The 16,118-nt window shown below is 38.5% G+C and overlaps 2 protein-coding genes and 1 pseudogene across 4 annotated transcripts; all 3 read right to left on the bottom strand.

Annotated features, from left to right (window-relative positions):
• Positions 1–674: 674 nt before the first annotated feature.
• LOC126602502 (transcription factor bHLH95-like) lies at positions 675–2,379 on the bottom strand (annotated as a pseudogene).
• A 1,998-nt stretch (positions 2,380–4,377) lies between these two features.
• On the bottom strand, positions 4,378–7,290 carry LOC126602501 (transcription factor SPATULA-like). 2 transcript variants are annotated; one of them, XM_050269399.1, is made up of 6 exons: positions 6,653–7,290; positions 6,362–6,460; positions 6,203–6,268; positions 5,985–6,050; positions 4,803–5,117; positions 4,378–4,724 (listed from the first exon to the last, which is right to left on the bottom strand). In XM_050269399.1, exons 1-6 carry the CDS (start codon positions 7,061–7,063, stop codon positions 4,641–4,643), a joined length of 1,041 nt encoding a protein of 346 aa, XP_050125356.1. In that variant the 5' UTR covers positions 7,064–7,290; the 3' UTR covers positions 4,378–4,640. The 2 variants fall into 2 exon arrangements, with proteins under 2 accessions (XP_050125356.1, XP_050125355.1); XM_050269398.1 differs by having other exon boundaries at positions 6,362–6,463; positions 6,653–7,288.
• A 2,416-nt stretch (positions 7,291–9,706) lies between these two features.
• LOC126602498 (probable E3 ubiquitin-protein ligase RHG1A) lies at positions 9,707–14,593 on the bottom strand. 2 transcript variants are annotated; one of them, XM_050269396.1, is made up of 6 exons: positions 14,336–14,593; positions 11,294–13,120; positions 10,836–10,886; positions 10,471–10,569; positions 10,227–10,364; positions 9,707–10,146 (listed from the first exon to the last, which is right to left on the bottom strand). In XM_050269396.1, exons 2-6 carry the CDS (start codon positions 13,028–13,030, stop codon positions 10,015–10,017), a joined length of 2,157 nt encoding a protein of 718 aa, XP_050125353.1. In that variant the 5' UTR covers positions 13,031–13,120; positions 14,336–14,593; the 3' UTR covers positions 9,707–10,014. The 2 variants fall into 2 exon arrangements, with proteins under 2 accessions (XP_050125353.1, XP_050125352.1); XM_050269395.1 differs by having other exon boundaries at positions 10,836–10,889; positions 14,336–14,590.
• Positions 14,594–16,118: the final 1,525 nt, after the last annotated feature.

Raw genomic sequence — 16,118 nt, 5'->3', positions numbered from 1 at the left:
GTGGTTTTATGTCATACTCCGAGATCACTGTTAACATTTGCCAATATTTTACATGCTCCAATTAAGTTTAGTTTGGACGAAAATAAGAAACACACTTTTTTTGGGTCACCTTTTTATGAACAAACCCATAAAACAAAAGAGTAAAAACAAAGAAAAGCAGACATGATAATGTGACTCGACAGTGTACTAGCCATGTGAATGGGGCATATCATCTCCTCAATGTCCTCGTGCATCATCTCCTCAATGTCCTCATTGCCTCAAGGCACGAAACATATCTAGTACTAGTTTTAGATACAGTAAATAATCAGGTATGACACGAAAATAACATAAACACATAAAATTACAACATAAATGTTACGTCTAGTAAATATTGGCTTCATTACAATCTGCAGACTTAATCAACTCGCAGAAGAGTTAAAAGCACTTTCAAATCACTAAACATTTTTTATATTTTCTAATAACATAGATAAGTACACGTGCTTATGGGTTTAAAAGCACTGAAATTTTTGGTGAAATGTTTGTTGATATTTAAGGAAGCACTTGAAAGTTTAGTAAAATTTATATTGTGTTTCTAATAAAGTGATTATGAACATAAATGTTTCAGTGTAGAAACACAGTCACTCCTAAACTAATGCTCCAAAAATAGTTGTAATTGTAACGGTAAAAAATAAGCGGAAAAAATCAGCCCAACCCAATTCAATTAGCTTCCAATATAGCACATTGGGCTTACTGGCCTAGAAAGTAGAAACACCAGCAAGATTCATCCAGAATTACTGAGCTAACTCAAGGAGAACTGAAGAAGTTGCAAGCAAAGATCAAAGGAAAAGCTCAATTTTACAGGCCACCAGTGGGCACATATAGTATCCACTCCACAAAACCTTTCCTAAAAGCACTTCAACTAAAAGCTCAATTTTCCTAGCTTCTTCTAGTTCTACTTCTAGCAAGGTGGTAATCACGCTATCAAGTACATTTAATCAACATGACAAGAGCCACAAGTTCATTTCACCTGCTGCTAGTTTGAATATGTCCTCCACTGACAATGCCTCTGGAAAATTATCACAAGCTGCACCCGCCTGACCGGCACATAACGAAAAACAAGTTAAAAACAAAAAGCATAATTAGACAGCAGATTAACTAATTAAGTGATAATTTGGCCTCCTAATGAATGCTAAGTGATCATATGTATTCTTAGTCTACTTACATGAGCATGGATCATGTACATGCAACGATATCGATCCGAGGATACGTGAGCAGATACTACATCCAGCTTATGCTTCTCTAGTATGTAAAACATAGTAGTCAAGAGCCCTGGCTTTGGTGGTGAGCAAACGCTGATCTGAGCATCGTTGCCGCTCATGTTCATGACAAAGTTTGGGGAAAACCACGTCTGGAAGGAAGCGGGAGGCGGAAAAAGAGAAGCCGGCAATGCCAAGTTGTTTGATGTTGGTGGACCCTGATGAAAATGATCAGCCAAAAATGCTTCCCTTGTATCACAAGTTAACTCTGTGTTTGATGCTGTCAATGCAGAAAATTTGTCAAGCCCTTGTGTTTGTGTTGTTTGGAGAGTGTGCTCAAGGGATTTGATGTATCTTATTGCCTCATCAACAATGGTGGACTTATCTGCCTGCACATCATTGGAAAATAACAGCATATATTATCTTTTAACTTTTTTTGTTCTTAATATTGTAATCCATTCGGGATTTACTACCCAAATGATTATCGAATTTTTACTAAACTGTTTAATCGAGTGCAATGGCGTTATAGGATTCATAGATCCGACCTCACTCAATGAGATAAAGCTTTGTTGTTGTATATATGGTTTGTTTTAGGTTACTCTCTTTAGGCACAAATCAAAATATATAGTTTGTGCACAATACAAGTGATAATGTCAGCGATAAACACTTGAAAAACACCAAAAGTGTAATAACAGTCAGGTGCAATAACAATCGAGTCCATGCGAATTTTCCTTAGACGCTAAATTTTCGTGAAACATATTGAAATTGTAGTTTAATTAATTTATACCTTAGCAGGAAGCTGAGGAAGCAAAGCATGAAGGTTGGAGAACATACTCCTCATCTTCTTCCTTCTCTCCCTCTCAGTCCAAGTGTGCACCCCATGATCCGATTCATCGCCCCCGCCATCACGATCACGGTCACCAACCTTGCCACTGCTTTCTTTTATCACCACCTCTTTCTGCTCCATTGTATTGGTAGGTGTGGGGCCACTGGAGCTCACCTTTTCCCGCTTTAACAACCACCACCACTACAAGTTCTTGAATTGGAATTTGAGTTTGAATTGGCAAAAGCCCAGATAGGTTTTCTATCGAAGCAGGACATGGGTAATTTTGTATGAATAAAATATATTTTTTATATAGGGATTATATAGCATACAGGGGGGGAGAGAGAGAGGGAGAGAGAGAGAGAGGGATTTGGTTAAGAGCTTCAGTGGGACGTTTTCAGAAAGAGGAGGAAGGCGACGAAAGGTGGCGGGCTTTTGAATATATGACTGGAATAGACAACAAAATACAATCATGAGACGAATGCCGTTACTTGGCGTCCAAACAAAAAGCGCGTTTTCCATCCTTCGAAATCGACTTCTCCGGACCCTCCTATATTGCCTTTACTCTCACCCTCCTTCGCCCTTTTTTATTACCGAATCACCCCATCCCTCTTAGAATATTTGATTTAACGCAAGTAGTAGTACGTAAATCTTTGGTCACTATCTGAACAAGAGAATGAGACTCTTAACAGGAAGAGGACGTACGTAGGTACATTAGTTGGAGTTGATGTGCTCTCTCTCATAAAAAATACTGATTTAAAGCAAAATTTGTCTTCAAACCATTAATGCAGTTCTTTGTTATTGTCGAAAACGTACTAATAATATGTATGTATGATTTGTCTAAGACAATGATATCGATATATTATTTATAACGTATTGGCAACAAATGCTTTCTTCGTAACCAATAAGCTCCAATTCTAAATTTTTGTTTTTCTTTTTAAGTAACGACTCGAACTTATAACCTCTTTAAACATTAAAAGAAATATATCATTAGACGAAGCATAATAAGAGAAACAATGATCAATTACGCTACCTTCTAAATTTGTGTTTGTCATACTACTGTCATTTCTGTTTGGCCCCAAAACAACCAAGAAGTGTATCGTGGATTCATGGCATGTTGGTAAATTGAAGTGAAGTTGGAGGACGAATAGATTGCGAAATGCATTTAACGGCCGTTATGATGTTCATCAAACGAAAAGAAACTTCTGACACCGAAATGGCGGCCAAAGCATCCCATCCTTTCCATACATATGACATTGTCTCGTTGCAGACAATGAGACGGACAGAGGAAACGTTTCTTCTTCCCTGTAACGCTATCGGCTGCTCATCTCTCTTGTCCTCATTTCAATGGCATTCCTGCTAATACTTCAAAGCCACTGTACATAATTGAGATTTACTTTTGACACGACAATTTTACTATGCTCCGGTATAGAGTATACACAAAAATAAATGGAGTGCTAAATTTGTGGGACAAAAATTTCGGTGCATACTCTATATCAGTGGTGAAACTAGAAAGTTAGTTTATCGGAGGTACAACTAAGTAGTAGAGGATGTAAGACTTAATCCTCGTTGCATCTCAACAACAATGAGCGCATTGCCAAAAAAAAGAATTTCTTCAGTTTTTTCGATTAAGCATTTCATTGAGCACTTGGCCGAACCCTCCATTGTATGCTTAGCGCACATCCCCTCCTTTTAGTGCCTCTTAATTGTATTTTATGTCAATATTGTTATAGTCAATAAAACAAAGAGTTAAATCATATACTATAGGGTCGGGAGCTCTCTATATAAGACGTACAATTGGGAGGAAGGTGGGTTAATGAGCTTTTTATTATTTTGAGAGAGAATGACCAACTTTAAATTTTCTCAAAAAACGGTGTCATTTTGTTAAAAACGTATAGGTCTTTACATGTTCATATTCTTCATGAGGTGTCATAACCAACTCTTATATCCGCCTCTTGGTGGTCATGGATGAGAATTGAGTGACAATTACATTGAAGAGATGTCGATGTTTAGCTTTTGTTGAACTCAATGTCTTATAAAAAATTAAAAAAAATTGAAGAAAAGATATATTGGGTAATTTTGTCAAATCATTTCCAACCAAAAAAATTGAGAGGGGCCACGTCTGTGCATGCTAGAAAATGTTTGTTTCTTATCATGAAGGACAGCAATTGAGAGATTCATCTAAAGGAAAACTAATTAAAGGAAAACTAATGATAAGGACAAAATAAAGGGTAAAGTGAATAGTACAAGGATTGACTTTTTAGTATAAAAATGTGGTTTTTCGTTAAAGTAAACAGTACCAAGTGCTTTTCGTTAAAGTTCTCTTAATCTAAAGCTCGAAAAAACCATGGCTTTATAAATCGAGAACACCAAGACTGGTACAAGTATTTTTATATAAATACAAGCTAAGAAGCATCAACAGTAGAAATCCGACAATCGCGTCAACCTGTTACACTTGGCAAAATATTAAACATTTATAACCTAATCAAAGTACGTATGTGAAGAAGTCAGCAGTTTCGAAGACGATGATAGTCTCTTGGTTGGTTGAAGAAAAAGGAACGGTATGAAAACAGGCTGCAATCTCATACATCAACGTCCGATGAAGTGCTTTTCCCTGTTCGAATGGTATCTAATTTGGTTTGTGGTTCACTGTCACTGACGAGTTCCTTCACGGAGCAAGAAAATGATCTGCATTAGTTCTCGAAATTTTTGTATGTTACTTCCATAATTCATGCTAGAGTTACCTTAGAGGAGGAGGGGACGCTGTAGGGTCTGTAGTGAGCTTGAATCGATGGTTCAAAACCAAATGTGGCTTCTGAAGTTGCTACATTTGCAACCGAGGGTATGACCATTGGCGGATTTGATATCATGCATCCAGCGGATAAATTAAAAGCAGATAGCACTGAGTTCTCGTGAGTCCCGTAAAAAGGGTTTATTCCTTCGCCAGATTTTGGAAATTTATTACTTCCTTCTTCAAATATACGAGGCAACTGCATAGGCTGCATGACTCCTGGTAAACACATCGGATGCAAACTCAATCCATTTCTCATTGTTAACATCTGAAATAACCAGAAACAAAATGTATGTCAGCTTCAAAATGAAAAACAAGCTTCCTTCAGGTAGCGGCTTCATACACAAGACACAAACTATTTAGTTGTGAGTCATATAATGTCCCCCCAAAATAATGAATATGCAGTACACCCGAAATCTTTCCATGAAAACCCAATTTCAGTTAGATGTCAATTAACAAACTTTGCCCTCCATCGCAATTTGATGATTTGTCTAGAAACCAAAATTGCACATCAGAGGACGTAGATCTCACTAAGTTTGGCTCATGACAAGAGCAATACATAATATCAGACTGTTAATTCACTTTCAATAAATGCCCAGAGACAAAGAACACAGTATAACGCTACTTCATAAAGCACATAGTAAGACCGTAAGAGAAATGCTGGTCTAGGCCATGGAAAAACATCATATTTCATATGACATCAGATCACGGATGAACGACAACCAAGTCACTACAGCTTTCAAGAGGCTGCCAAACTGGTACGTGTTTAATAGGTTCTTCAATTAATTATACCAATGCATACCACATGGGCATGTGATACAGGCTCCCTATCTACTCCTCTCAAAGTTTTGTATGAAAAATTTCGATAATCCCAACACATGTAGCAACATTTCTATAATTTGTCATTGAGTTTAGTCAGGCTTGTTAAGCACGGAAAGAATCAGATTCGCATCTAGTTGCCGCTTCAAGCAGCAAGGCTAGCACTCAATAGAATCCACATTGAACTTGGACAACAGAATATCAAGTACATAGCTAAAGTCAAGATGACTGATCTAGTGATCTTCGAAAGGATTACAAAAGCAAACGCTCGTAAGTTATCAGGATTATATTCCGAAAACAGTGAAAACCATCTCACCTGTACTTGAAGCTGGAGCTGCTTCAAATATTCAATCACGTCATCCAGCATTGACGCCTTATCCGTCTAAAAAAAGCACACGATCAAATATCGACTGTTACTATGTAGCTAATCTCGCCTAATCCTCTTCTATTTGTTAACCAAAAAAACAAAGACTAATACAATTATTTGAGAAAGAAAGCACAAAAAGGCTGTAGAAAATTTTCGATAAAGAGTACCTTGTTAGAATTCGGAATCAGGTTCTGCAAAGCTTTCATCTTTTCATTAATCCTACTCCTCCTTCTCTGTCCAACAATCAAAATTACAACCCACAAATCAAATTCACATTGTCACATACTCGAATCGAAAACCTTTACGCACAAGGAAAAAGATCGAACCTTTTCCGACATATTATGGACCTCAGCAGCTCTGCTCCTCTTTGATGAACTCCGCGGCAGTGCCGAGTTCAGTTGCGCATCCGCCGCCTCCTCGAGACCCTTCTAATTCCACCAACAAACCCCCCAAAGATTTCAAATTTCCACGCAATTATTGTTGAACAAACTGATACAAACAGAATTAACACAACAAAAATTCTATACTTTTCGTTTTGTTAAACTGATTTATTCAATTTTTCCACCTAATTTTCTCAGCAACCAAACAGAATTCAAAAAGTGAAAAATGGAAAGTACCTCACTGTCACAGCTATAACCGCCGAGATCATTCTCAGACGAAATCCTCCTCCCGTCAGACTCCATACCTTCTTTCACCTCCTCCGTGAAGTAGCCACCGGAATCGTAGAAATCGAAAGCGGACGACGAAGCCAACACACCAGCAGAGTTTGAATTTCCCCCCGCTACTCGCTGGTCCGTGCCAGACCGGTTCACCAATTGAGCAAACCGGCGATGATCCTCATGCCTGGCCTCCGGAATCAAGACCTCGGACGGCGTCGCCGCCTGGATTGGCGGCGGCACTGACGACTGCATGTAAGTGGGTTTAAAGGGCATGCAAGAAGAGGCGGAGGAGCCATGGCCGTGGATGAGCTGGCTTAGAATGTTCGAGATTTCTTCCGAGTCCGGCGCTGTTCCGTACAGATCCGCCATAGTTAAAAATTTGAAAACTTCAGAGGACGAGAAACAATTGAAACACTTTTACAGCCGTCAGAGCCGTCGCTGCTCAGCCGGAGACGGTGAGCCTCTCTAGTTCGTTGTTAGCATGGTTCCCAATTCTCCGTCGCTGCTCTGCCTCTCTCTCTCCTCTGTGTTTCTCTCTCTTCTTGTTCCGTGCTGTGATTCTGTCATTGGCATTTTCCATAAAACTCTTTTAAAAGAAGGTTTAAAGCCGTAAAGCTTGCAATTTGATTACTCTCCCGCGCTAATTGTCAAGTGCTCCGTCAGATGTTTACGTCATCATTCGCAGAAATTTCCGCTTATTTTATAAATTTGTAGACCTCCCCATTGTTTTATGTATATTGCAGACCCCCGCCCCTAGTTTTCTGTTATTTACCACATCGGGTCATAAGCTCAAATTTGTTGAGTTGTTTCACTTTAGTTTTCAAATTTTAAAATCTCAATTTAAAAGGATGGCAGTGAGGCCTAATCACAAAAATTAACTTAAGATCACGTAGATGATTCATGTCTAGTATAGTGTTAGGTGTGAATTGACTTGTATGTCGGTCAATGTCACACCAACTTATAAGTTTCTGTAATTTTCAGTACTGACAACCTTTAACGACTGTGTTATTTGTCTTAAACCACAAGAAAGCATAGTTGCACAAAGAAGGGGTATAAAGAGTCCTAAATGGATCGATTTTCTTTTAAGCCGCCTATTAGTTGTCCAAATATGTAATCAAACTATATGAATAGCTCTTCAACTCTTTCCAAGTCGATGTTATTTTAAGTATGAAGCAAGTAGGACTAAACCTGATCAGTCAGATCTGGACATTTTCTTTAGTTTTGTCGACGATATACCCCACCTCTAAACGCTATTACCTCTGTAATTGAAGCCGCTACTTGGGGCGCAAAATATTTGAAAGACCAAAGTGAAAAGACCCAAAAAAAAACTTAGGGGCCAAGTTTGCAATTAAACCCTAGAGATTGTACAAAGAGTAAATGTGCATTGTTCAACGTCTGAAAAGGTTAAAGTCAAAACACATCATGCAGTCCAAACTCCTTCACCATCTAATCCAACCAAAAACGTCACCTTTGCCTGCAACTAGAATTTAATGAGGGGACACCAAAAGGTGCAATTCCCGAGGCTCCCTCCCTTTTCAGTGGCGTGTTCTTGTGCTACCTAGGGTTTTGCCCAACACGCCCTAAAAAGTGACCTAAGAGAAACTCACAAGGAAAGAGGAAGGATGAAAATTCTAGGGCTCATCCCACGTTTCTTGTTCTGCAATTTAATCGGATCCAAAGGTTCCCAACCACGATCAAACATCAAAATGATTATATTAACCTATGGAGTTGTGAATGATATCAACATCTTGATTCATGAACTTGATTACAGCTTCTGTTTTTTCGAAATCTTGCTCGATTGATGTGAAATTTCTACGATGAGAAAAATACGTTGATTCAAACAGATGTCAATCTAATCATAAACATGCTGATCGTTGCAAAGGTACTGACAAAGCCAACAAAGTTGGGAGGGAACCAACAACTAGCTCACCGCTAAACTTCCACTACACTTTGACCACATTAGGGCAAGTTTTTTTTTTTTTTTTTTTTTTTTTTGAGAACCCATTAGGGCAAGTTTGAGATTGATTCTAGAATTCTAGTAGGGTTAAAAGTGCTTTCTCACAACTAAAAGCACTTCTAAATGGCAAAAAAATCTTTGAATCACTTCTTAGTCGTAAAAGAACTTCATGAAGCATCTAGTAATGTCACTTCCAGATACTTCATCAAGAAGCACTTGGTTTTCTTATAAAATTGCACTTGTTTACACTGAAAGCAGTTCTAGCAAAAGCACTAATGAGCATAAGTGATTTCTACCCCAATAGCACATTTGGATTGCTACTAAAAATACTTTATAGCAAAGGCACTTATGCGCATAAGTGGTTCCTACAAATAATGTCAAACAAGCCCTTAGTTATTAGCAAGTGTGACCCAAAAAGATGAGCCTAGTTAACTTTTTATGCAAAAATATCAAAATGGGAGCCCATTAATGGAAGGCTAAGATCCAATGCCTGATTTGGTACTGAGGTGCTTCTGAAAAAAACTGGTATAAAAAAAAGCTAGGAACTGTTTTTGTGTTTGGTAAACATTCAGCTTCAGTTTTTTTTCACAGTTTTGAGTGAAAAAAAAACCAAAAACAAGAAACTGCAAAACCCAACTTTGAAAAACCAGCTTTTTTTCACATCTGTTTTACATAAAAGTCTACCAAACACTATAATACTATTTTTTTGTTTTCAAAAGCACTTTTACAAAAAAGTTTACCAAACACTCTGCTGCTTTATTTCACAGCTGCTTATTCTCACAGCACAACAAAAGCAACTTTTTTTCAAATCACAACAATACCAAACCAGCCCTAAGATATGTCTGCATTGGCATAGTTCGAACAAAAAACCTTTGAACAATCCTATGCTGCAGCACCATGGAATTGCTAAGAAAAGAAAACCTAAACAGAAACAAAATCTAGTACTGGTTCAGTTTTCTATCAAGCCCTCAGAGAAGGAATTCGAGATCACGAAATCTCTAGGCATAACGAAAAATCTGCAGCAAAAAAGGGAATCAAACCATAACAAAAACATAAAAGCCTAAGCATAATCATTCATTGGTAAAGTGAAAAGTCAGTACCGGTTTTGCTTTTCCAACTTCGAAATGTGGTGCCTCCAATAAGAGGCCTGGTTTTAAATAAAATGAAAAATAATTAAGTAATTTGCCGCTCGGCGCTTGAAGCAGTGCTTTCGACCAACTTCAACTCGACTGCCACGGAAAGGTGAAGGATTGAGGCATTGGGATTCAGTGAGCCCATATGTAGGCAGACTGAGTCCATAAGCAACCCTCTTTACCTAACTTGAAGAAAAGCTAGCCTGCAAAAACATTTGACGTCGTCGACCTCATGCTGCCAAGGCTGTAGTTTTACAGATGGGGCACAAATTCTTATGCATCAGCCATTGTTTTATGCACTCGCTGTGGAAATCATGTCCGCATTCGAGCGTTCCAAGATCTTCTCCACCATTGTATTCCTCCTGCATATAATGGTATAAATAAATCAAGCAACGCAAAAACATGAAAATGTTACACAGATTGAGCATTATGCAGTCGTTACCTGGCATACGCAGCACGGCTCTGTATCTGCCGGAGATCTTACTGCAACATACTTCTTATGTTTCAAGCGCTTTGATATGGTTTCTTCACTTAATCCAGTGTTCACGTTTCCAATACGCTCTTCCAGAGCCAATAATTCCTGCATTAATCAGAGGTTTATGTCTCAGTAATCTCATTTATACCAAGAAGGGTGCACACTGTTATGTATCTTATGGGAAAGCGGGAGGGTTGGGCAGATCAATTACCTCATAAGACATGTTATCAACATCAAGTCGCATGTCTCTATGTCTGTCGTGAATATCAGCCACCCCAAAAAGGACCGACTGATCAAGAATCATAACATCCTGACACAAAAGTACAGCCAAATGTCAGACCACAATTCAAAAAGAAAATTCTCACATCTGTTAACAGCCTTTTGTTATGATATTCTTGTACATGAAAACAGAAACATCGAGTCCCCAAATATACAAGCAAAAGACATATATGGCTTAAACTTCCAAAACCAGAATCCTGTGTCGAGAGTAAGGCATTTGTGCTATATCAAGACAGATTCTTTTTCAAAACTGTGATTACACTGCAGTGCTTCAATATAAGCAAATAAATTTCTAACCTCGAATCGCAAGCTCTCGCCCCTACGCATGAGACCCAGTACATTGCAAATCTGCTAAAAAGAGAGAAGAAAACTTCATAAAGTTTAGATGAATATCTTTTTTCCCATATCTAGCAAAATAATATAAACTTGGTAGTATTAGAGCAACAGATAACTTCAATAACACAAATTATGATGTTAATAGTTGGAGATGACGAAAACACATAAACAGATAGAAACATAATGATCAAAAGAACTGAAAAAATTATCTTCATGGTTGACTAAAAGGAAAAGGTGAGTGCATATCCCATACCATCGTGGTCATAATTATATCAGACATCTGATGGTATCACATCAATAGGTGATTAAGCACAAATGTGGGTTCTCCTAATATTCATCAGAATGCTTTAAATAATGGGATAAAAAAAAACATTCCGAAAGAAAATCCTCACAGCCAGAGAAAGAGTTCTACAACACACCTCAGATACGAGCCTGCTACTTCCTTCACCACCTGCAGCAGCCAAAGTCCGTAATGAATACGGAAGCCCAAGTCCACCATCACCATGTCTCTCCATCCAAGATGCTGACCTTGGGTGAGACTGATGATGACCCTGGTTACCTGTACCAGATGAACTCCCAACCTCTGGTGATGACGCAGAACCCGAACGCATAGGCAAATAATTAGTGCCCTGGCTCCCAGGCTCACTACCAGTAGCAGAAAATAATGATCGACGAACATATTCAGATAATCTTCGAGGAAATTGCGGATGAGAATTGTGAGGAGGAACCCACGTAGGTGCAGCTGCTGGATTAACACCTGAACTTGTGCCAGTCCGGGATGCTGAAGCAACATTTCCAGGAATACTTGCATTTCCACCAGGTAAATTTCTAGTAGATGCACCTGCAGGATGCCGAGCCGAATTTCTCAATTCAGTTGCTGGTACAAAAATAGGATGATCCAAAATGTGTCTCGCCATGCTTCTTGAGCTCCCTTCCTCAAGTGGTGGAGGCTGTGGAGCATCTCTGTCTCCAAAAACCACAGAATTTGATAAGCTGCTGGTTCTTGAGCTAGACCCTCCACTCCATCTCAATGATTGCACATTTTGCGGCAAAGCAGGAACATGGATGACAACTGGCGGGTTCTGTGAACTCGTATTATCTAGCGCTGGTGCTGGTCTCAAGTCCATATTATGATCAACTGGAAGAAGACTTGGTGAATGATGCGAAGAGGAAATACTAGAATGCCTAGCAGCCCTCCCCGTTGAGAACCTATTAGAGGGTATAGAATTTTGCTGATTTGAAGGATTTATTCTCACACGGAAGTTCCTATGAGTGCTTTCTGAGCTTCTTCCAGCATTTGAATCAGGAAGGCTGTCAGAAGCAAGTGCTCTCCCAACTACTCCAAGTCTTGAATTCCCCTGTTCTGATGGTGTAGATATGCTTAGGCTGCCACCTGCATTATAGTGAGCGGGAACAGAAGTCCTTCCACCACTGTCTGTATGCTGAAAGTAACTGCAACTTCCACTTAGAGAAGACTGTCCTATATTTCCCTCCATAGCCTTTCTTTTACAAGATACACGACGACCCTCCAATGAACTGCCCGATCTGCCATCATTCTCTCCCATTAAAAATCCAGCAGTTCCAGAAGGTAGTATAAAGGGATTAGAACTACTAGGAGGTCGAATTTGCTCATTTTCAGAAACATTATACTTGAATGTGTTAGGACATTCCATTACTTGACTATTATCACCACCATGACCCGCAAAAGCTGCATTCAAGTTCAGATTCTGTGGAATTGCATCGGAACTGGAACTTTGTGTAAAAATAGTATTCACATTGTTGCCCAGTGAAAGGTTATTAGTTGGTTCATAGCGTCGCTCCTCTAACCTTGAAGCAGCTTCTACACAAGGATCCACTGAAGAAGACCATCCAAGTTCTGGTTTCCGCTCATCACGACTAACCTCACTCTGTGAGTTGCTAGAACTAGGTTCACCCAGGCACCATCTACTCAAGTGTTGTCGCTCCTGTCCCATAGAATTCACAAACCCAACATTCACATCACCAGGTGATTGTACATAGTCCGGAATCCTTTCAGCAGGATTCCGTGTGCTATTCCAGCAAATTTGCTGATCTAGAGCAGCATCGTTTGATGCACTTCCATGGTCAAAATCTAGCATTTCAGGCAAGGAACCGATAGTACCCCTCTGCCCTTGCATTAGGGCTAATATGAAACTCCTTGTATAAGAAATTAAAGAACTTGAAGAAATCTTCAGTATAAATAAATCGTTATTTGTACTTTGGCAGACCTGACATAACAAAGTAGAAGAAAAGTTATAAGTTTGGAGACCTTTAAAGTAAGTAATAGGTACAAAATTGCTATAAAAGTAAAGAGCAATAATTTTTTCTTCTCTTTTATAGGTAAGAGAAGCACAAATCTTCTACACCAGTCAAAGAGTTCTCGGAAATGTATGTGTTCCGTGCGTGAAAAACTTGAATGCCTAACTGAAGGAAGAAGCTAGAGTGTGAGTTGCGTCGCCAGCTAGCAATGCCTTTTTTCATGTTATTTTTTTTAACCTCTCACTTAATGTTTAACTATAAGCTCCTGCGTAGGTGCAGGAGCAAAGTGGGTGAAAGTTGAATTGAAGACTAGAATCCGCATTTTCAATGGCACTAATACACCTACTTGACCAAATGGGAAGACACACACTAAGCTTCGACTAGTGATGAGGTAATGGCAAATCACCCGTGCTATCCTGGCCTGAAAGCAGGCATCGAACACCAAGATAAAACGCTCATTATCATGTTGCAGCAGTAAAGGAGTGAATGACTGAAAGTGCAGCTATATCAGGTAAAACAAGCATCCTTAAATTCAATCACAAGCTTTCCCACATATAACCCACATACCCGGCCAAACCTACTCCCACATCTAAAGCAAAGAATGATCGAAAAACTAAACCCGCTCCTGAAATACTTCTGAGGCAATCAAATTCACATAAATTTAGGCACCCACCAGCTGAAAAAATGAAACTTTTGACCACAACAACGTCATACAATCGAAAGGTGCAACCTTTCGAACACGCAACTGACCAAACACAGAGCACATAACGAATTATCATCAGTATAATCAGAGAATGACATATCAAACCCATTTACTGGTAAAATTTCGAGATCGGTTCACCCACTGACAAGGTCAAATGCGGATGGCCGAAAACCCAGCTGATATAAAAAGTGATTCACATAATCCAACAACAGACAACAAACTAGAACAAACAGAAATCAAATGTTAACAGCACAGACGAACAGAAACCCAATAACAAGGTAAGAATCTTGGGTTTGTTCGGAAAAGGTACAACCTTTTATATTTCCAGCTGCAGAGATAAAACACAACAAGCGCAACAAGAACAAAAACAAAAATCGAACCCAGAATCCAAAAGCCGAGTCTTTTCAATCAAATCTTACCAGCAACCGATCGATTGAAAACCCAGAAAAGTAAACGAACAAAATCGAAAAACAAAACATACCCAGATGAAGAAACCGATCTATGAAAACAATCAGGAGCAGAAAATCGAAAGAACTGGCCCGGATAATCCCGGTGGGTGATGAAAAGAACCTTCTTTTCTTTATTTTTCTGGAGAAGAAAATAAATAGGTGAGAAAAACGGAAAACAAAACCCACTGAGAGCAATGGGGGTTGGGAGGAAAGGGAGAGGCTTTGGCCCTTTGGGTGGATGGAATGAAATGTGAAAGGAGAAAAGGGAGAGAAAGAACTAGAGATTAAAGAGGACAGTCATCTTTAATTTACGAAATAACCCAAAGAGAGAGAGAGAGAGAGAGAGAGAGAGTAATGGTCATACAGGGCAGTTTCCTGACAGAGAAATTGAAATAAATGGAATATTATAGAAATATAATTAAATTAAACTAAAAACTAATTAACAGCACCACCTACTAGGTGTCGTGGGGAGGAGGATTCAAATGGCTCACCAATGTTGTCCTCATTTTGCATTTTTGTTTTTTTGGGTTGAAAAATCTAAAACTTGGGTTGAAGTTTTATTATTACACATTTACTTAATTGGAATGACAAACGTTGTGAACTGAAAAAGAAGAAATAATGGAATAAGTCGTGAATTGAGAAAAAAGAAATAAAGAATATAATCAACTGTTTTCTTAATCAATCCGAATTGTTTATCTATTTTTAATCAGGAGAATTATGAATCAAAATATTATCTGCCACGTGTTCATATACGAGATTTATCATCTCTCCCTATGTGTCAATAAACACAAAGGGAAAACCATGAATCGGGGTGATACATACCCTGCATGCATATTTCTGGTAAGTAAGTTGTCTATAACTCTTAAAGTATTGTATTACGGATTGTAATTTGATAGATACTTAATTTTTAAATTTCATGTGTCATTGAAACTCTACGTAGAAATCAGAGTATTATTATTTTAATAAATAGTAACTACAAGAAAAGTTAAGCAATAAGATTGCAACTCAGTTAATTAAAAACATTTTTCTTCACACTGATGTCTCGAGTTCGAATTAGACTCTTTCAACATCATTTGTATAATAAAATACAAGAAAAAAAGTTAAGAAATTAGAACTCTTCAAATTCTTATTCTTACTCTTAAGGGAAATATGTAAATAGTTTAATTTTAGCTGGCTTATAAGAAAAGAAAGAAAATGAGAAAAAAAAGGAGGAGGAAATGGCTCCCAAATTGCAAGCCCCACAAGTAGCTCTTTCACGCCAAGCACCTGTTGGCTGTTGCCTCCTCTCGCATCAATATTATCACATTTTCACATGTCCTGCTTTCTCTGCCGTTGCATTTTTCTTGAGGAGCCCTTTCTGACTTTGTGAACCTTTCAGCTGTGTTTGAGTTGTGAGTTGTGAGTTGTGACCCCCCACCCCCCCCACATAAAAATTTTAAAACAAATTAAAATAATTTTTATGCAAGTTTAAATTTGGATAGTTACCACATACGAATCAAGTTGATTGAAATCACTTTGGTAGAATTCAAATTTTCTGACTCACCGTGCAAGTATTATTCTTGTAACTTCGTAATTTAAATAAATAAAAATGGACAATTAGTGTGATTACACGAGGCATGGAGCATGGCACAATACAATGGAGATATTTTTTAATGTGCCTGGAGTGCGGAGCGTAATACTATATGTCATTACACAAGTGATGGAACACTTAAAAAAATACAATTTCTCACCATTTATATAATAACATATAATTTACTACATCGTGTTTCGGACACAAAAAAATTTCTCGAGGCAATGGGGTCTCATCAGTTTGAT

Source organism: Malus sylvestris, chromosome 15 (assembly GCF_916048215.2).
Source record: "Malus sylvestris chromosome 15, drMalSylv7.2, whole genome shotgun sequence".
Taxonomy (NCBI): Eukaryota; Viridiplantae; Streptophyta; class Magnoliopsida; order Rosales; family Rosaceae; genus Malus; species Malus sylvestris.
Note: the sequence above shows the minus strand (reverse complement) of the source record. Positions and strands in the feature narration are given on the sequence as shown.